This window comes from Rattus norvegicus, chromosome 7 (genome assembly GCF_021556685.1).
Source record: "Rattus norvegicus strain SHRSP/BbbUtx chromosome 7, alternate assembly SHRSP_T2T, whole genome shotgun sequence".
NCBI lineage: Eukaryota > Metazoa > Chordata > Mammalia > Rodentia > Muridae > Rattus > Rattus norvegicus.
Genome location: NC_141540.1, coordinates 113,294,232 through 113,315,651, shown reverse-complemented (window position 1 = coordinate 113,315,651; position 21,420 = coordinate 113,294,232). Strand labels below are relative to the sequence as shown.

At 41.4% G+C, this 21,420-nt stretch overlaps 1 protein-coding gene across 2 annotated transcripts in view; it reads left to right on the top strand.

The window, feature by feature from the left end:
- The window catches only part of Col22a1 (collagen type XXII alpha 1 chain), a 241,795-nt gene that overhangs the window by 179,581 nt on the left and 40,794 nt on the right, over positions 1-21,420 (top strand). For both annotated transcript variants that reach the window (NM_001447163.1, XM_087557414.1), the window contains 6 exon segments: positions 165-278; positions 3,766-3,819; positions 11,642-11,695; positions 14,258-14,311; positions 17,105-17,158; positions 20,936-20,989. In NM_001447163.1, coding sequence (NP_001434092.1) covers positions 165-278; positions 3,766-3,819; positions 11,642-11,695; positions 14,258-14,311; positions 17,105-17,158; positions 20,936-20,989 — 384 coding nt within the window.

Genomic DNA, 21,420 nt, shown 5'->3' with positions numbered 1-21,420 from the left:
ACTGACGTAAATTTAGACACAAAAGTGCCTGGACAATCCATCAGTTTGTTTTTCCATCTTTGTTGGCATTTATAACCAAATATCAACCAGAGGGGGTGGAGCCTGGGGCTACTTTGCCTTGCAAATAGCTGAATTATTTACTTAGTCTCTTTTTCTTCTCTAAGGATGTGTGCAATGATTGCCCTCCTGGTCCCCCAGGCCTCCCAGGTCTGCCAGGTTTCAAAGGGGACAAGGGTCTTCCAGGAAAACCAGGGAGAGAAGGGACAGAAGGCAAAAAGGTAAGGGGAGGTAGAGTTGAAGCTCCATTCCTCCAGTGAAGAAATCCCATGGTCTAGATCCAGCATGACCTTCATTTATTTTAGAGGATTCAAGCTTTGGGACTGTTTACATCACAGTGGAGTACGAGGAGGGCAGACTGGATATTTGCAGGTCTTGGCCATTTTATGAAGGGATTGCCTATAGCATTCATTGTGATGTAGAAAAATTCATGTTCCTTTGATGCTCTTTTTCCACTGCCTCCTTTCATTCCATCGGTCTGACTTGAGATATCCAGAATGTTCCAATAGCCACTGTAGATCTTTAGACCTATTTTTGCTATCACATAAACAAAGCCCAGGAGCTGCAGAAGCTACCTTTTTCAGAGCCAGCAATCCGGGAACTCTGAGCAAACTCTGCCTTCCAGAGTTCTTTCTCTTTAGCATTTTTATAGAGAAGCAGATCAGAGGTGATGAATCAACTCAAATTTAGTTGTGTCCTTCTGACCAGCTGGATTTTGTTTTGGAGATTCCTCTTTCCCTTTAATCATTTCCCACTTAGTGGCAGGGCAAAGTTCAGACACACCAAGGCCATTGGGGTTTGCATACATCCTGAGACATTTGATGACATCTCCAATGAAGGCCACCCCATAAGCCAACTATTAGCAGTGTGCACATAAAGATTCCTTCCTTCAGGGTAAAGTCCAAATGTGTTCTTCTAATGTAGACTATAAACTACCTTTCCCACGCATACCCAGATATTCACTTTGTGACTACCTAATTTTGAGACTCTTTTAAGTGTGTCCCAAGACCCAGTGGCACACACCTGTAACTTCAGTGATTGTGAGACAGCAGAAGAGGATCTTATTTCCAGTCCAGATACATAGTGGGACATTATTTCATTCCTTTCCTCCACAAAAATGTGTGTTGGTCAATAGGTAGGCATTGGAGAGACCCAAAATTAAAAGCTTGAGTTCTGCTTCTCATGGAGTTCATGGAGTTCATTCTCACTGCCTCCTTTCATTTCATCCAACTTTGAGTCATCTCGTCTGTTCTAGTTGCCACAGTAGACCTTGAATTGGTGCTTAGGTAGTTTTCCCAGAATGGAAGGTAAAATTGAGAGCAAAATCTCATGACAGCAATGGAAAACTCTCCACCAACGCAGAAAAGAAAAACAGTTTTGATACTGAGTAAACATCCACCAGAATGTGTTACACAGTGCAGGCTATATGCTAAGAGATTGCTAAGGCAAAGTGAATCCCCACATCATATAAACGAATGACCTAAACAGCCACTGTAGGCATTTTCTCAAGATAAACTGCAGTAAGCCCTTTAGTGAGAGGACTCAATGGCAGCATTTTTCATACATCCCTGCCTTATATTTACCTGGTAAGTGTAACCACGGATCCACTGATTCGCTTTATCTAGAGTTGAGACAGAGAAATCCCCTTCTGTGTGACAGGAGGAAGCTCTGAAAGTTGAAGTATGGATTATGCTAATATTCTATAGCCATTTGAAGTTAGGGCAATTTCTGTGCTGATTGTATTTCAGAGATGACCTTCAAGAAAGGTTGTAAGTCTACCAAAAATCCCATTTAACTTTGAAAAGGAATTGTGTACATTTCACAATGATGTTATCCAAAATAACTGTTCAGGAAATGGATTAGGGGATGGTTTCTTCTCTTATTACCAAAAAAGAAAGTCAACTTCCCAACTGATACTACATTCCATATTTATATGGGACAGATACCAACATAGGTGTGAAATATAATCTTTCTTTTCTCTCTGGTGCCTCCAGTACCATATGTTTCCCATAAAGAAGTCCAAACATGTAGGTGCAGTTAGCCTGTATATGTATGAAAAGATCCCACACATCCATCTATATGCTCTGGTCTCTGGGAAGGGTCCTAAAACACACCCTAGAACCAACTTGTCTAAGGACACTTCCCCTTGATCAGTTCCACAAGTGATCAAGTCATCAAAGCAAACATATTTGTGATATTTCTGATGAAATATTTTATAGCATATGAAGTGGGAAACCTTAGATGCTTATAGATTTTTCTTCTGTATAGGCTGTGAAGTGAACATATTTGATGCTTCCTTCTCCTGTCTTATTTTTTAAAAACTCAAGAACTTTTAAATTTAGTTTGTAGGTCTGCAAGAAGAAAGGAGATGGGAGAAAATGTTCAAAAGTGACGGGGGCAGGGGAAAGGAAATAGTGATGGAATATATGCAACACGGAAGCAGGGCTGCTGCAAGAGGAAGGAGACCAGGGGTTTGAGGGCAGGGAAGGGCAATGGATGGATAATATAAATAAAGTATAATGGCTTAGGGATATAAAGATATAACAGTGATGTCCATTACTTTGCATAGTAAACAATGAATTTTAAAACAAATAAAAGAAGTAAAGATGAGAGAGGGAAAGAAGAAAGGAAGGAAGGAAGGAAGGAAAAAAGGAAGGAAGGAAGAAAGAGAAAAGAAAAGAGAAGAAAGACAACCTCTTAAGTTACTCTCAGGGGCCCTCACTTTGGGGTGCTGCCAGTAGGTGGCTCTCTGGTGACAGCTCCACATCACTTAGAGACAGTTTTAGATAAATCCTTTCAGGACTCCATCACAGGGGCAGCAGCAAGATAGGCATCCTTTTGGTTGAAAACCAATAGCAACAGCATCAGAACTAAAGCCATTCTAAAGAACTACTCTGCTCTTTTCCTCCTGGCAGGAGCTGGTGGGCATCTATGATCCCCATCCTGCCATCTTGGAAGCCCCTCTTCCATGTGTTATAAAGCAAGAACAACCATCAAAAGTGACTGATGTGCTTAATTCTGCATGTATATGCACATGTAAAGCACATGGGCACACTCAGGGAGACTCCCTCTTCAATCTGGCAAAATGTTCTACCCTGAGTGCATTGGATATTTGTTAGTGCTGAAAACAATAGATGTACATGGCTAAGATTGTTAGTTCTGGATCAGGTCTCCCCCATGGTGGCCCTCAAGCCCAGTTATAATTCCTTTAAGTTTTGTTTGACAGTGAGTCAAGGGCTTTGCGTTTTGTGCTGAGCTTCACACTGTCTCTGTCCCTCTTCCCACATGACTGTCCAGTGTAATGGAGACTAGGAAGCTGGGTCTCCTAGGATGAAAGGTTGGACAAGGAGCAAGGGTGAAAGAGACAGTACAGAGTGGGAGCTGACATTGTTCACCCTTACTGGAAAAGCTGTACACTGTTAATTTCCATCATAGTCTGCTAGTCACAGATCAACTCTGTGAATGTGGCAACGAGGGGGTATTGGTCCACCGTGGTAACTGGGTATCAAGTCTACTACTACCAGCTAGACATATTAGTGGTAGTTGGACCTATGATTTCATGGCCATGTTTGAAAGCATGTTTGCCTATATCCCTTGCCCACATGTGAGGAAGAATCTGGCTGCTTATGCCTGGTGATAATTTCAACTTGAGCTTTTTCTCAGAATTATTATTTAATTAATTTTTACATCATTTTGTCTCTATTGCAGGGAGATACTGGACCCCAAGGCCTCCCTGGGCCTCCAGGAGTAGCTGGACCACAGGTCAGTGAATCTCAGTAAACACCATGTATTCTCTTACTTCACTGCTTCATCTAAGTTTGAGGCAAGTACTGCTCAAGAGCCTTAACATCTGGGAAGTCCAGCTCCAGGTTGTGTTTCTGACTTTCTAGTGATCTGGAAAGCTAAGTATAGCCAGAGAGCCTCAGTTTCCCCTCTGCAAATATGTGGGATGCGCAGTATAACCATCAGTGGCACTGAAATGTGTGGAGCTTACTGGATAGTAATGAATTCTGTGTCAGACACTTCAACTTCATTGCATAGAATAAAACAGTTTCCAGAGGAGTGCTAGAACTGAATTATAGGGTGCATAAAATAACTGGTGATCGATTAGAAAGCAGTAAGCCAAGCTTCATAAATATGAGTGAGCTCTGCTGCCCTCACAGGAATACAAGGCATACATTTAAAGTTAGCTATGTGAAGCCACAGAGATAGGAAGAGGCCACCAGGGAGGAAAGAAGCATAATCTCAATCAAAGAGCAGGCAGGGAAATGCTCTCCGCCTGTTGGAACAAGTGTTACTGACCTGTAGCCACAAGCTGTTGGTATAGCATTCAGCTATAAGAAGAGACTGCACAGAGCTGGGTTGGATCATGACAGGTAGACTTACTTCCTACTCTTGTCTTGCTTGATGCTCGATAGTGAGTTCTCTCTGGTCTCTGTGGCCTCAGTCTTAATAGTGAGGGAGGATTGGTTCTTTGTGTCTCTTTATATCTCTTCCTCTGCCCTGTCTGAATGGAGTGTCACTCTTCTAATAGTGTAGATCATAGGGATTTGAGGTCAGGAGATAGACATGGGCTTGGACTCTTGGCTTATGACCTTAGGAAAGTTTCTTTATGTCTCTGCCTTTCTGTTTTAATAAACTGAGGAGTGTCACCATGACAACTGAAGGTAAAATGCTGTCATCAGTACTTGGTAACTTACAGACTCTTGGTCTGTTTATTTGTTCCTTCATCCCCTGGGGACATAGCCTGTGGAAGGGCCAGAAAGGTAGTACATATCCAAATCTTAGAGGAAGCCAGAAACCTTAATAATGAAGATAGAAATAATATTTTAATGCAATACCATTTGGATTGAAATGAATATGGTAGACCAAAAGGAACAACAACAACAACAAGCAAACAAACAAACATGCAAAAAAAACCCAAAACAAAATCAAACCAAAATTTAAACAAAGGCAAGACTAGCCTGTACATAACTGAGTATCCTCATACCCTTTCTGCTAGTCCTAGGTGGTTCGAGGCCCTCTCTGGTTACATTTTGAAATTCTCTTCATTTTTGATTCTCTCACTTGATTTTAGATTTTTGGGCTATGGCTTTTGGGGTATGCTTTAATATTGGGTACTGATTTCTTTTTTAATCAAATTGCTTGGAATGCAAGATGGCTTCAGTGGATATGAGTGTTTGCTGCCAAGTTTGATGATCTGAGTTTGAAACTTGGAACCTATATGGTGGAAGAAGGCTCCTAATTCCTGAAAGTCATCCCCTGATGGGATGTGGTGTGTGAACCCCCCACAAATAAATAAATGAATATGTATAAAACAATAACTTTCTTTTTCTTTTTTCTTTTTTTCGGAACTGGGGACCGAACCCAGGGCCTTGCGCTTGCTAGGCAAGCGCTCTACCACTGAATTAAATCCCCAACCGCTAAAACAATAATTTTAAAGGTAAATGTTTGCCTTGCCTCAGACCCAGCCCTTCAATATGACACTGACTTCATTTAGATTTATGTTTGTGTATATGAGTATTTTGCCTGAATGCATGTATGTACACCACATGTATGAAATACCTGTGGAGCCTAGAAGATTTCACTGGAACCTCTGGACCTAGAGGTATAGATAGTTGTAAACTGTCATATAAGTACTGCCAGCTGAGCCCAGGTCCGCTGCATGAACAGCCAGAGCTCCCAGAAGTGCATATTATTACAACCACAAAGCAATAAATCAAACGAGATAAACATAGATAGTCTGGTTATAACCAAAGGATGGGTCATGAGGAGAACTCCCCAGGTCTCTTAGGCCCTGCTTGGCAGGTTCAAATGACTATTGTTTGTGATCTATACATATACTTGGTCAAGGTTTAGATGGTTTTGATGCAGGTAAAGAATCTGGCTTCAAACATTGACATTATTAGTTTTCATTGAACACAGACCCAGAGATTGTGCCAAGGGCAGTTGGACATTGAGCAGTACCAAGAAGGTAGCATCACTGAATGTGCTACTGCTCAATGCAATGAGGCTCCCTCTGTGAATCTGCAGAGAAGGCTCATGCATTCCCCTGGAGAACTCAGAGATGTTATGTCAGCTGTTCCACAGTTGACCTTTGCTACCATTGTGGTGAGTTCCAGGCATAGCCTCTGACAAGTAGGAGCCTTTATCCAGAGAAACAAAAGCAAATCAATCAAGCCAGTGCATCTCCTGCATTGAAAACAGACAATTTTCCCTGTCATCTCTACCCAACAGGAAGCCCAAGTGTTTTGGGGTACTGTGTCCCTTCTTGTTCTCCTATTATTCACTCCAAAGGAGGGTATTCTTTAAATATTTTGAAAGAGCGATGGCCAGCAAAAGATCAAAACTTAGTGCTGTGCTGGAAAGCCAGAACTCTTGTTTCTCCAGTAGATATGTGGTGGTGATCTCAAAAAGTCTTTGGGGCTCACAGACAACCCCCACAATAGAAGTGTTTTAAGGGCGAGGCTACCGCCTACATGATATGGTCTCCTGTAGTGCTGAACATGATCTGGCGAGGGAAAGTGTTTGATATCATAGATAAGGAATACAGAGTTTAGCAAGACAAGATACCAGAAACCAAGGCTGAAGATAGTATAGTTGAAGTTGACCTACAAGCCCTTAAATACTTGTAGCTGCTCCAGTAGCAGCACCAACGCCAGCACCTAGAACAGTTCCCTTTGGAGAACAGCACTCTTTCATTGAGGCCTGCAGCAACACTGCTGGGATAAAAACCTATTCTTGTCACTGTGCACTGAATGAGTCATGGAGGACTTGATGCCTCCTCTGAGCACTTGCAGGTTGGTGTCTTGGTTCTTGCTCCATGGCGCTTTCCAGAAAACAGACTCGTTTCTTCCCTGTGTATCCTTGCCTATCAAACAGTATCTTTGCAAAATTTCTGGGCACACAGATGAGTTTGTTAGCAGAAAATGTTCCCCATGACAGAGAGGCAATGACCACTCTTAGCATCCTTTGGTCACTAAGGGCTTTGAGTCTCCACTGGTCTCCCTGCATTGCCAAGAAGGCCTGACTCCTTGGTTTGCAACTGTGACTCATTATCTGGCAAGTATTTCCTATGATTCATCCTGCTTGCCTCTATACAGAAGCTGTCTGCAAAAGATGGGGGTGAGGCTGTGGAACTTAGCACCATGGATAGCTTCAGAGCTCCATCCTGGTTTTAGAAACTACCGGGGCAGGTCCCAGGGACTATGTGCTGTGATGTTTGCCAACTTTGTAAAGGAAGAACAGAGAAAAAGATGGCAGTCATGGTGACAACCCTGGGAACACATGCTTCTGCATTTAGCTGCAAGAGCTTCTCTTTTTGGTAATGATGGTTTAACAGCTGCCTCTGAAAAGGATTTTATTTCCTGCTCAGTTTACATCTTCAAACAGGTCATGCATGGGTCTAATGGGACCCTAAAATGGATCCAGAGATACCCCAGAGAGCACATATACCCTCTGAAAAGTTCCAGTTAATTCTGAGGTAATACTGCTGTTTCTTTTAACAGCTAGTATCCAAGAATCTCATCCTTCAGAGGTCACCAGGGCCATTTGCTCCATGCTGTCTTTATAAGCTGGCACATTTTCTACTCACATGTGCTCAGTCCTGGGGAATTATCACTACATGTTCCCTTTAACATCATCCTTCCAAGTCAAGTCATACAGGGAGAACTCAGAACTCAGATACAGGCTTTTTTTTTCTGCTAGAAGCACACAGAGAAGATAGAGTGGCTGGAGGCTCTTACATTGGCAGACATAAGGTTGACTTTGGAAGCTGGTACCTCTCCAAATTCCCCTGCCTTCTGTTACCTGAACGGATTGACTTCCTAATTACATTAATTGGACATTTTGTCAGCTTCTCTGAATCGTCAGTTTGTTATTTAAAGATGCTGACTGGACAGGTGGTTTGCTCCTGCATTTAGTAGCCCAAACCATGATTTTAACTCTAGTCGTAAAATCTAAGCAGTGAAGAATGTCTTGAGGACCAAACAAAAAAAAATTCAAACCCCAGGATGTAGGAAACATTTAATACACATGACTGATGGTGGTCCTCATGGAGTTTAGGTCATTGGGCTTAATAACAAGCACAGACAAATGTCAGGAGGGGAGTAGAGGAATTTAAAGAAAGCAGTGTCAGTGGGACAAGAGGTAGCCTGTGACACCTCCTGAGGAGGTGTATTTTAGTTGCACTGAGGGATTAAGCAGGATTTGCCATGCATCTTGGGGGGAGGTTTCTAGTCAGGACCCAGCTGGGCCTCATATGACAGAAGCAAAGCCTTATTTGCTGGGAGAGTTCACGTCCTCCCCTCCACAGCTTGCAGACCCCATGAGGAGATCCAGCAGCTTCGGTTTACAAAGGACAAAGCACAAAGGCAGACTGTAAATAATGGAAACACAAATAAAATGGTACCCATGGTTTAGAAATTAACGATTATATTAATTTATAATTATATTTAGAAACAAATCAATGTCTCCTTCCATCCTAAGAAACCTCTTTGCAAAAACAGAAAACGAAACAATCTTATATTCCTCTGAATACTGATTCAGAATACAGTGTTCACCGCAGCCCGTGTGGGAGGATGGAGAGACAGGACAACTTCAGTTTTAGGTGGCTACCTAAAACTGTATGGTCTACATATTAGTCTGTATGGTCGAATTCAGCATGAATATGCATCTCAGGAAGTGCTAATCTGTACTAAGATAGAGGACATGTGACCCCGTTCATCAACCACATTCACTCCAAATGGGTCAGATACCTGTGTGATCATCAGAAGGTTAGGAGGCATACACAAATATCTCCGGTCTTTATCACAGGGGTAGTTTTGTGCCTGTGATCCAGACTGCTGCCTATGTTAGTCTCCTTCCAGCGGGAACTGAGAAAAAGAGGCACCCCCTACCCTGTGTTTATTAAATTCCAGAGAGATGATTACTAGGATCCGAGAAAGGCTTTAATTGAGTTCCTGGCAATAAATAGGCAGAATATTTGTATATTAGTTACTTTTCTATCGCTGTGATAAAACACAGCAGTGAAAAAGCAGGTTATCAGTCCCTTGGAGAATGCCTCATCCCAGATCCTTCTTATACCCCCATTCTTTATTTCATGGCTTCTCTGATATACATTTTTCTGATCCCTTTATCATTATGATTGATATCTCTGAAAATATGAGCTACAATAAATAATTCATTTCTTTCTGTCAGGCTGTTTGGTCGCAACTAGGCAAGAGTAAAATGTGTACATGTGGAATGATATGGTTCCCATTCATTCATTCATTCATGTTATGGAATCAGGTTCTTTGTGTATGGCTAGGTTGAGAAGTGAGAAAGGAGCCCTTGGAAAGTGTACTTAATAAACATCTAAAGAGAACTGGGCTAGTAAAATGGTCCTGTAGCTTTGCAGGGATAAAAGCCCTGGGAAGATGGGATTTAGATCCGCCTTTTGAATATCCAGGGTACAATCATGTACCTCATCTGCCGTTCACATGGTTGATCTGCCTTCTCCACTATCATCAAATATCAAGAAACTATGAACCACCCAAACCAGGCATCCTAGCCCCAGGAAAGAGTCAGGAAAATGACTTGGTTGGGAAGAGGTTACTTGGACAATTGTTAATCAGATATCTTGAGACTCTGCTCTTCATGTTCTGTGACCTTAGGTGGCTGATTAAACCTAATTATTCACTGATTCTTTTTAAAAATTTTTTTGCAAAGATGCTTCTGAAACTCACTATGTAAATGAAAAGTGCCTTAAACTCCTCCACTTCCTGTCCTCCCCACCCAAGTGCAGGGATTATAGCTGGTGCCACTGTTCTTAGCCCAGATTTCTTATCAGTCTGCAGAGTCTGAGGTCAATGGCTGAGACTGATGTCTTAAATGTTTTACATACTCAGCCATGACTTCCGCTTACAGCCAAAGTTAGATATAACAGGGTCTTTTAAAGCCCTAACTGAATGCCCAGTGGGGCAGGGACTCCAGAAATGTCAAATCCCTTCCTGGAAGGAAATGAGTCATGTTTGGCGGTGGCCGTGTTTGTGCAGATCTTCGTCTGTAGTGGGCATGGAGACAGAGACAACTATGGGGATCCTGAGCTGCTGGCATTTTTATTGTCACCAGCTGAATGTTGAAACCACTCCACAGCTAGACTGAAGGCTCGGATTTGAAAGGAATACATTTACCTTTAAGGCCAATTGTCCCTGAATGTCAGTGAGGCAGTGTGCAGATCTGGGACACTTCTTTGATTATACTGTGGGTGCAGAGGGAAGGCTAACTTTAGACACTTAGATATAATAGCATTCAAAGATGATGGAATTATTTTTTCCCTGTGAACTGTTTCCTTCCTTCCTCTAAACAATGGCACCTAGCTCTTTATAAGCAACGATTTCTAGCATAGTCCCCATAGGGACTGTGGGATAGAGTGTCATTAGCAATCCCAGTAGGTTATTTTAAAGAAATGGAAATGTTGCTGTTTAATAAAGTTTAGTGAAATACAGCTGCTAATATAGTAAGTACACTTGGAATAGTGGCTTACTTCATCAATCTTAGCTCTTGGGAGGCAGAGGCAGGAATGGTGATCCAAGTTTTAGCCCAGGCTAGGCTATAGAGTAAGTTTCAGGCCAGCCTTTGATGCAGCATAAAAGCCTGTCTTAGAAAAAAAAAACAATAAAACAAAAGCCATGTGTAGCAGCTTGCACCTGTGTTCTCAGTAGTCGTGATACAATATGGAAACATCACTGTGAGTTTAAGGTCAAATTGTGGTACATAGTTCTAGGACAGCCAGGGCTATAGTTTAAGAAACTATCTCAAAAACAAAACAAAACCAACCAACCAGCCAATCACAAGAACAACAAAACAAAAACCCAAAATCCAAAATCCCCGAAAGCAAAAGACATGTTAAGTAAACTGAATGAAGTGGCCACATCCGTATGCCAGCACTTGTGGGGGCTGACGAATTAAGAGTTGAAGGTTATCCTCATCTGTATATGGCATTGAGGTCAGTTTGAGCATATTGAAAATCTATCTCAAAAAATAATTAAAAAGAAAATACCGACATGATTGCCAAACATGAAGTGAACAAGGATGACAACAGTGGACCTACCAAAGTGGATGGGAAAAAGCCTACAAGATCTCAAGTCTACCCTTCTTGCACATCTGCTCTTCAAGACCTACTGATGTTCACTTCTGCCTCTGTCTCACCCTCCTGGAAGACCTCATTTTCCTCTTGATACTCTTTTTCCCTCATCTCAGGCCTTCTAATCCACCTCTTACCACGGCTATAGATATCATCTAGGACCATTATCCATGATATCTTCTATCCATCACTGTCCAGATTCATACCAGACGCAGAACTGAATTCCTCTCAGTCCCATTTGTTTCCTTATGCTCTCCTCGGTGGACCTGGACCTTAGCTAAACAATTTTACCAGCAATCTTTCAAGCAGGACTTATTCTGTCTATTACCATGGTTGGCAGCAGTGATTTGAGAAAGAATTTGAAGAATTGATAAAAACTCTAAAGCATACTTTTGTATTTGCAGTGGAGCTCCAATGAAATTTTCTGACTTGACTTGTCTTTTCTGTTTTCCTTCCAAGGGAAGCAAAGGAGAGCATGGTGCAGAGGGTGAGGTGGGACAGAAAGGCGATCAGGTAAGGCCAATTTCTGTCATGGAGAAGCTCACACTGTAACACTAAGAAAGGCCTCACTCAGATTGTCCATACGCTGCGTCCAATGCTACCCTTGCCTCTTCTGTGCCTGCGGAGGAATGTTTTTATCTTGCTTTTCTGCTTTCTCTCTCTCTCTCTCTCTCTCATCCTGATCCATCTCCCAGTTGTCTATGGAGCCTGCATCTTTCCGTTTTCTCCCGCTCTCTGCCCTGATTGCTTCTCCCTTATGAAAGCTTTTCATTCTCTTGGAAACATCTCTTTATCCCTCCTACCACTTCTTGAGCCCTTTTTTATACTCTCATGACAATATTTGAAATGTTTCGTGGCATTCCTTGAGCCAATCAGTGCCCACTCAGGCTAGCTAGACCCCTCTCCTAACACACAGGAGAATGGCACCAGTACTGAAACTCTTCTTCCTGTGGATCTGGAATAGTGCTTTTCCACTGTCCCCCAACTAGTAGTGCTGGCCGATTCCACACAGCTTTACTGCTTGCACAGTGGCTGCTGTAGATTGTCTCCACTTCTGTCATTACCCCTCTCTAGCCTTTTACTACCCAGACCACCCCCCCTTCTGCTTTCACACTTCTCTGCATCTAGCCCCAGAGCTCACAGTAACCAATTCCCTACTAGGCACAGACTCCAGAATCTGAGATACAAAATGAACAAGGGTGAATCCTGACCTCAGGGCATATTGCTACAAGTGAGTGGAGGGTGAGCTTCTGAGCCAGTGATTCTTATGCAGCCAACCGCATGAGATATGTGCTTAGGTTTTGCTCCCCTGTATTTGGTGAAAGAAAAGGAGTCTGGGTTATCATGCAAGGGTTGTGTGTTAGCAACACTCTATGCTTTGTAGTGAGTATTGTTTGTGCGTTCCAGCGTTAGGTTTTGAGGGATAGGAGAGAGAATTTCTTTGGTGGTGTTCTATATTTTAACCTTGTTGTACTAAATTTAATGTTAGATGCTGAACTCCACATTGCAAAGAGTGGATGGCTCACTCTGAAACTCACAAGAGACTTCACATGTGGAAATAGATTGTTTCTGTATTATTATCAAAATATTGATATCATAATTAAATTATTCCAAGCTTATTGCATTAAGGAGGCACAGATGAGGTATGAGTTCGACTCTTACTTTCTTTTCTTTACTTTCTTCTTTAATGGGACTATATGCACTTCTGCACGTTAGGAGTACAAAGAGATCATTTTTATGTCCCATCTAGATATAAAAGCTTTACAATATCATCTTTCTTGTTTTAATCTGCAACCTCAGTCACTTCCATGTAAAGGAAAAAAAATTAACAAGTTCACCAGTTGTGGAACTTGCACATCCCTGCACTAGGATGAAGCACACAGGGCTTCCTTGGGAGTTTTTGGCTAGTTTGTGTGGTCTACTTGACAAATCCCAGGGCAACGGGAAATCTCATATCAAAAAATTAAGGGAGATGGTACCTAAGGGGTGTTACTGAGGATTATTCATTGGCCTATACATGCTTATACATGTGCATGAGCACGCACACACACACACACACATACACACACACACATATACACACACACATACACACACATACATACACACAGACACCACACACACACACACACGCACATGCACACACACACACACACAGAGAGAATTAGCCTTTTCTCCTATTTGTTACTTTATATTTCAAATGTTGTCCCCCTTCCCAGCACTCCCTCCCAAATCCCCATCCTATCCTCCCTCCTATTTGCCTTTAAGATGATGCTCCACCATCCACCCACCCACTCCTGCCTCACCCCTCTATCATTCCCCTATGCTGGGACAGCAAGCCTCAACAGCATCAAGGACCTCTCCCCCACCGATTTAAGATATGGCAATCCTGTGCTGCATATGTAGCTGAAGCCATCCATGTATACACCTTGGTCTTAATATCCATAGAATAAACCATGACTGAAAATATTTTTAGGAGTTACTGCTTATGTGTTAACAACCCTTTCTTTTACTAAAGTAGTCCAGAGATAATTTAAAGTATATGAACAGGTGTGTATGAGACATAGATCAATCTGCACAAGGGGCTAGAAGTGCCCCCTGAGTTCTGATGTCCTTGAGAAGATATCCTGGAACCCAGCTTTGCATAAGTAATAATGGGCATGTGTAAATATACATGCCCATTTAATTTTCTTTTAGTTCTTATTTAGTAGGACACTATATGTATATCTGTAAGAAGTATAATAAAGATATTTTTCCTGTTTCATTTAGATCTAAGAGCTTTAATATACCATCCCTCTTGTTTTTATCTGCATTTTAAGCCACTACCATATTTCCTTCCCCCACCTCAATGATTTTGAAGCAAATACTCTTTCAAGACATACTCATTTTTATAAATATCATGAGTCACTTTCTCTACAGTCACTAAAGTTACATGAAAAAGAGACCATCTATGGCCAGTCTTCAACCAAACTTGTCACTGGGCTTAGGAGGCAAACTCTAGATTGGTTATTTATTTCAAGTAGAAAACTTTTGTTATGAGTCACGTTTAAAGAATTATCTCCTGTGTCTTCCTAGGGTCACCCTGGAGTTCCAGGCTTCATGGGCCCACCTGGGAATCCTGGGCCACCAGTAAGTAGACTAATGACCCTTGTCTCTTGGATGTGTCCTTACTCCATGGAAATTGTGTCACACTGGACCTATCTTATTTGAAGGAATGTGTTTACCTTTAAAACAGTCAGGGATAAGAAGGAAGTGAATGGGATGAATATCGATGTATTTGGATGGGTGATCTTGTGCCTGAGGGTCCCTGGCACCGGTTGATGAAGTCAGTGTTTCAAGGTTAGGATGTCCAGTAAAGAACTCCTTTATATTGAACTTGAAGATGCCCATACATCCCCAATGTTCTGCAATCAATAACTAATTAGTAATTACAAATTACTGTTCAGTATTCTTTTTACCCACTAATTATTATTCTCTGACATTTTTGATAACCCAAACATTTATTATGCCACTTAAGAAAATACTTTCCTTGGTCTTGTAGTAGCTGTGGCCAAGCATTGACACAGAGGCTCAAGACCATTCTGTACCCACAGATTAGTCATGTTGTTTCTCTGCTTGAAGTCAACTATAGCTGCAGTTACTAGATTCACTGAAGGTAACCATGACAGCAAGCAGTGGCAATTACTATCCCTGCTGAGCCAGGACCCCAGAGATTTTCATGGATTCTCCATGAAGCTCTGTCTCTCAGATCTTGCAAATAAGGCTACTCCAAATGACTCAAAGTCCACAGAAAAAGAACCTGTACCAAACAGAAAACAGGATTTTAAAATAAACTTTGAAAAAGAGAGTCAGGGTGGATTATGAAGTTAAAGTTTGGAAATTAAGCTTGCTTTGTTCTTTTGTGTTTTTTTAAAGATTTGCAAGAGCAGAAAGTACTTTTAAACATTACACCATCGCTTCAGGCCTTGCTTTAAGGAGCAATTCATTGACTTCTAGTTGTGTTAATTGATTGAAATAAATCAAACTTAAAAAAGTATTTGTTTGATGAAGCCATGTGAGAACATGAAACAGAAGTTGGTACTTCACAGTGGACTTTTGCATCCTGTTCATAACTCATTACAAAGGATGAAAAGTGCGCTTTAAATCTTTGACATCAACAATCTCCCTACTTCCGATTTTAACAGCCTTTGTAATTCCCCAGCTTCCATTCCTACCCGATCTTGTTCTGCTCTGGGCTTTTGTGGAGGCAATGATAAAGGCAATGATAGACATAAGATATTAGATGATAAATAGTTGACATCAGATGGCCCATGGTGCAAAGTTTTGGGATGGTTTCGGTTATGGCTAGTTCTTTATGTATATTGCCTTTTTCAACCCATTCAATAACTTGCATGTGGTTGTTGCTTCTTTTTGTCGTCATTTTACAAAGGAGCTGGGATGCAGAAGGGCAAAGTCACCTGTACTGTATGGCAGAGCTGAGAAGCAGTCTATACACACAGAAGGCTGAGTCTGAGGTTCTGTCTGAGCCAATTCCTCTGTTCAGTACTAAGCACTTTTTTGAGTCACCTCAAATACTCCTCATCTTCTTAGGGTGTAGACAATTTCCATATTTTCATAGGGAAAGAAACTAAGCTAATAGATCCCAGTCAGCAAGAAGCAAATGTCTAAATTCACATAAAGAACTGTTCCCTATGCAGAGACTCATAGCCAAACATTAGGTGGAGCTCAGGGAGTCCTGCAAAGGAAGAAGAAGAATCAGAGGAACCAGAGAGGTCAGGTTCCTCAAAGCACAGCCCACAGAATCAACTGACAAGGATTCACAGGGACTCATAAAAACCAGGGAGTCTGTAAGGGTCTGACCTAGGTCCTCTCTCTATATGTTATGGTTGTATAGCATGGTGTCCTTGTGGGATTCCTAACAGTGGGAGTGGGGAAGTCTCTGACTCTTTTGCCTCCTTGTGGGACCCTGTTTCTCCTCCTGGATTTTTTTTTTATCCAGCCCTGATGTAATGGTATATGCCTGGTCTTGTAGCTTGTTATACTGTGTTTGGTTGATGTCCCTCAAAAGCCTGTTCTTTTCTGAGGGAAGGCAGATAGAGGGGTGGATCTGATGGAAGAGGGAGGTAGGTTGGGGAGGGAGAGGAAAACTGCAGTGAGGATGGTATATATGAGAGAATAATTTAAAAAGAGAATTTCTTCCTTCATCCCCTAGCTGATTCTGCCTCTACTCCCATCTGATTATTCAAAAATCTGGCCGAGTATTCATTCAGTATATTCCAGGAGCTTCTTAAGAAGAGAAGAAGTAGATAGAGTTTGTGATGTAGGAATGATTGGGAAAGAAGACTATAGACAATAGACAAATTTAAAGTCAACAAACCCTGGGATATCAGACTTTACCATGTGCTACAGAGAAAGAAATACAAAAAGGGGAAAATGTTACTGTGGTTTGTGAGAAGCCAGTGCTTAAACTTCTCAGTATTGCATGTAGGAAATATCTATCTGAGAAACTAATGCCTAAATTGCGCCTGTGGGCATGGGGACAAGAATGTAGGCAGAAGGAAACCCCCTATTCTCCCACAGCAGTGTTGTAGATGAATGGCTGGAGCTTGCCCTGCTCTGCTTCCTTATTTCTCTGTACCTTTTCTTCAGTTTTTTTCCTATTTCTCTCTTTATCCATAGGTTGACAGTAGTGGTCCTTTCTCTATTTTTCAAGAAGATAGACCCAGTGTGTTCACCTATTGGCCTGTGTCCCAGTATACCCCCTCCTAACAACTGAGAAGTCTGTTACAAGTTTAAAGCTTTTCTGTTGTCTTAGGGGTAACTGGTAGCTCAGTGCTTTGCCCCTTCCTGAAATGTAGTAGCTTCACTACCTTCAACCATATTACATTTGAAACTGGTCTTCTGCTTTGTCTTTCTTTGTAGGGAGCAGACGGAAATGCAGGTGCGGCAGGACTACCAGGACCTCAAGGGCCCCCGGTAAGTGCTGCGCAAGACAGAATCATCCTTAAGTTGACCTTCAGAACTTTTTAGAGCCCTGTGTTTATCAACTCTATTCCCTTCCTCTCCAGTTGTGGGCCCCCATATTCCTGATGTTCTTTCTATTCAGGGCCTTGCTTTCTTGAAGGGAAAATGCAAGGCAAATTGTGTTCTGCTAGATGTCTTATTACTTTACCACTAAAATAGAGAGATTCTGATAGAGTCATCTAGTGACATGTGATTCCCCCATGAAAACAAGCTCTCCTTGTAGTTTCTGTAGTTTCTGTTCTTAGCAGCTAAGAGTGAGTGGGAGAAGTCCAGCCTGTGCTGCGATATGTTCAAGTATCAGGCAGGAGACAGCTCTGTTAGCACAACTGTTCCAGAGGAAGGTAAAAATCAGAAAGGAAGGTCATTATTGTTCAAAGTCCTCAAATCACAGCTGGTGTGGTTGGCAGTTGAAGTTTTTATCTTAAATCTCAGAATTCTTTTCTTTGTTTTAATTCAAAACAGTGAGAATAACCTGGCTTAGGTACCATAGAGCTGAACTACAGTTGGGAGGCATAGTGCTGGTTGAATTCATGTATGACATTTAAAGATACATCCAATATGCCAATACCCTTCATCCCTCCTGGCTTCTCTCCAGCAATTTCAGCCTTGAAAGTTGGAGAAGCCTTGAATCATTACAGTCATTTTATGAATAAGGAAAAGTGAGAGTGGAGAAGCAGTTAACATTTAATGGAAGCGTCAGAGCCAACAGCTGGTTACAGGAAGCTCAGCAGCATAGTCTCAGAGAATAAGGGCGAGTTCTTGCTCTTGTCCTCTTGAAATTCTGGCAAACTCATGTACAGAAGGGCCCTTAGGGTACAGTTAGCAACACCACATCCTTTTGGCCAGCATGGAAAAGTGGTGCCCAGTAGACAAAGGCAAACAGGAAATTAATGTTCTGCTCGAGACTTAAGTCAATTTGAAGACTATTAGTTTGGTGTTCTTTCTCCTGTTTCACACCAACTCACCATGGAGCACTGAGATTGAATAACTGACAGCCCCACGGCCCTTTGTAGGATCATCCTGCGGTCAATCTGTTTGAAACAACCCATGCATAAATCTCAGGATAGAAAACACTGCAGGCAGCTTCTTATTGATTCTAAGGCTATAAAAGATTTTCCCAATAAAACTAATGGACTGTTTGCCTGAGGAGAATAGGATAGTGAGCCCAGTTGTAAAATCATTACATCGCTACAAATTAAACTCTATTAAATAAGACTTTGATTCTATCATGGGACCCCTTGGTAAGTTATGGGAGCAGTTAGAGCTGCCCATAGTCCTGAAATATTACCATATATTAAATTGGGATAGGGTCAAAGTTTACTTACATGAAATAATGTTGGCTGGATAATATGGATACACACAGTTCATACTATCCTAATTATTCTCTCTGTTTTGAATTAAAACATATTAAGTACTTATCATTGTTTTGATATTATTTGAAGGGCAGCAGTATGAGGTTGAGCCTGCAAATGTTACGTCTAGCAATTACTCTTATAAAACATGATGCCTGAATAGCCCCTCTTTGCTACTAAATGTTTTGAGAGTGTAACAGCTCTCTTCTGAAAGCAACATGAGTGGAGAATTTTAGATCGTTGGAACTTTGTTGATCTTTTATATCTGTCTTTTAACTATTTATACAGCAAGGAACTTGCATTTTCAAAGCCAGGACTTAATTTTGAAAAGTCATTATTTTTTGCATTCTGCCTGATTTCAATTAGTTGCTTAATAAATATTTAAGTGTGTTCATTTCCACAGTAAGTGATTTGTACAAGCAACCTGAAGGAGAAAATCCCTGCGTTACCTTTTGAACATTCAGCTCTGGTGGTACAAAGGAGAGATCAGGGAGGCACTGTGATACAGACTGGGTCAAGGTGTTCTGGTATATTTGTGGGGCTGGCTCTGCGTGCTGGAATATGGAGTTGGAGGCTAGTTAGAGAGTTTCTGCTGCTGTGTTTATCTCCTGGTCTCTCTGACAAGTGAACTGCTTTGTAAATATTAGAGAAGTGTTTATGATGGCCAGGGAGTCAAGAGGCAGAGTCTTCTCCTGAACTTGCCTCCTTCACCAGAGAGTCAAGTGAATGATGCAGCCCAAGTAAGCATCAATCTATGAGGAAACAGACAGGAAACAGCTCGGACATTGTAAGGCACAGTTCTCTGTTGTAACTACTCAGCTGAGCTCCTGTATGGCAACCTGTGCCATTGACAATCCACAGGCTAGTAGAATATGAATTTCTGTTAATAAAACTCGATTGGCAAGAACAAGCAGAGGACTGGAAATGGTTGACTCTCTTCTGGAATCAGTACTTTTCTATTTGAAGGTTTTTGGAACAAACGAGCATCCAGGAAGTTGTCCAGAATGCTCCACTATCAGCATCTAAAATTCCCCATGTTAGCTGAACAAATGTTCCATACTAATGTGCATATCCACACTATTCACACATATCATAGTAGATGCTGAAACGGGGGTGGGGTAGATGCTGTGCTTCACTGGTTTGCTCATTTCACATTGGTCGGAGAGGCAGTATGTTCAGATAGTCCTACTTGTCTTTCACCAGCATTCTGTAAATGCCACAGTGCACCACAAACTAGAATCAACTCAAAGGCATATCACATTCTATGGATTTTTTCCTGTAGAGTTATAAGAAGCTTTTTAGATGCATGTGAAAAGTGTGAATGCCTTGCTGAATTTTTTTAACAATGATAAAAGTAAAGCAAGATCCCTTCTGCACCAACTCAAGAGTCTGTAAAACAATCCCTTGGTGTCGTAAGCATTTGTTGCTGCTATCTTATTATTCATGCTTTAGAATTAGAATTCATGCTTATAAAAAAAAACAGCCATTCAGTTTATATGCAGTGCAAATAGAGCTTAATAAGGGACGTGTGTTTTGGTCCCCTGATGGGAACGTTTTTGTAAAATCTGTATAAATGTGGAATAAACACTATTGTTTGTTTTTACTTACATTTTGAGGATAAAATAGTCACCCTTTCAAATATCATTGTGTGTCATTAGAGTATTGAGCTTGGCACCAGAATCTTGTCCTGCAAAGTCACTGAGAGGGAGTTAGAAAGTCATCAAGAGTCCTTTATACTCATGGCAGGAACATGGGGTGAGAGGAAGCTGGGCAGTGTGATCGAACAGTGGCAGCCCTATGCCCATCATGAATAAAATAGGAAACAAAGTGCTAATTGATGCAATTTGGCAAAACAGACTTTGAAAATAGCACACGTTTTTCATGGAGGGGATAATGACTGGTAGCTATTTCTGGATAAAGGTTTGGGAATCTCTGGAGAAAATGCACAGTGAAAAGAATGAAATGGTAGATCACTCAGGCCTCTGGGTCAGCCTTTCACTTGAGCTGGTTTCTGTAAGTGTGGCACCCCCAGCGTCCTAGGCTATCCTATAGGAAGAGACAGATGTTGGGATGGATATAAAGCCATGTCTTCTGAACTCCAATATGCCAAATCTTCTACAGCCGTCTGAAGTTGGATTCCCTAAGTTTCTATAATGTACACTATGTCTGATTAGACCAGCATTGTGTGGGCATGCTCTGTTGAAGATCATAGCCTGTGAAGCAAGGAGGTAGCTGGGGCATTTAACCAAGTTCTACCCATCTCACAGGGCAACCCCCAGTGAGATTTAGTTCCATAATAAGCTGGAAATAAATGTTACTAATGCTCCTTTTCAGTTGACCAAAGATTTCATGATGTTTTGTGTCTTGGCTCTTTTAGGGCAAAGAAGGCCCTCCTGGTCCCCAAGGCCCATCTGGCATCCCAGGAATCCCAGTAAGTACAACTTTAAAGAATCTGGTTTCTTATTAGAAAAATAGGTAAGCTATATATATATATATATATATATATATATATATATATATATATATATCAACTATGTGTGTAATGCATATGTATAATCCCAGAACTAGGGAGGTGATGCAGGATTTCAGGCTAGCCTGTGGTAAGGGAGAGGGTGTTTTAAAAAATTCTCCCCTTTCTCCCAACAGAATGCATTGTAAGAGCAAGGTTTGGCCACTAGTCCAATTTATGGTACTTTAGAAAATTAGAAGAAAAATTAATTTTAACCTGATTATTCTGGATATCTAAACTTGAGTGGAGCACATCTTAATCTCCTTTTATGCTAAAGATTTGTGGTTTCTTAAACTAATAGAAGAAAAACTAGGGCAGCATCTCGAACACATGGGCACTGGAAAAAATTTCCT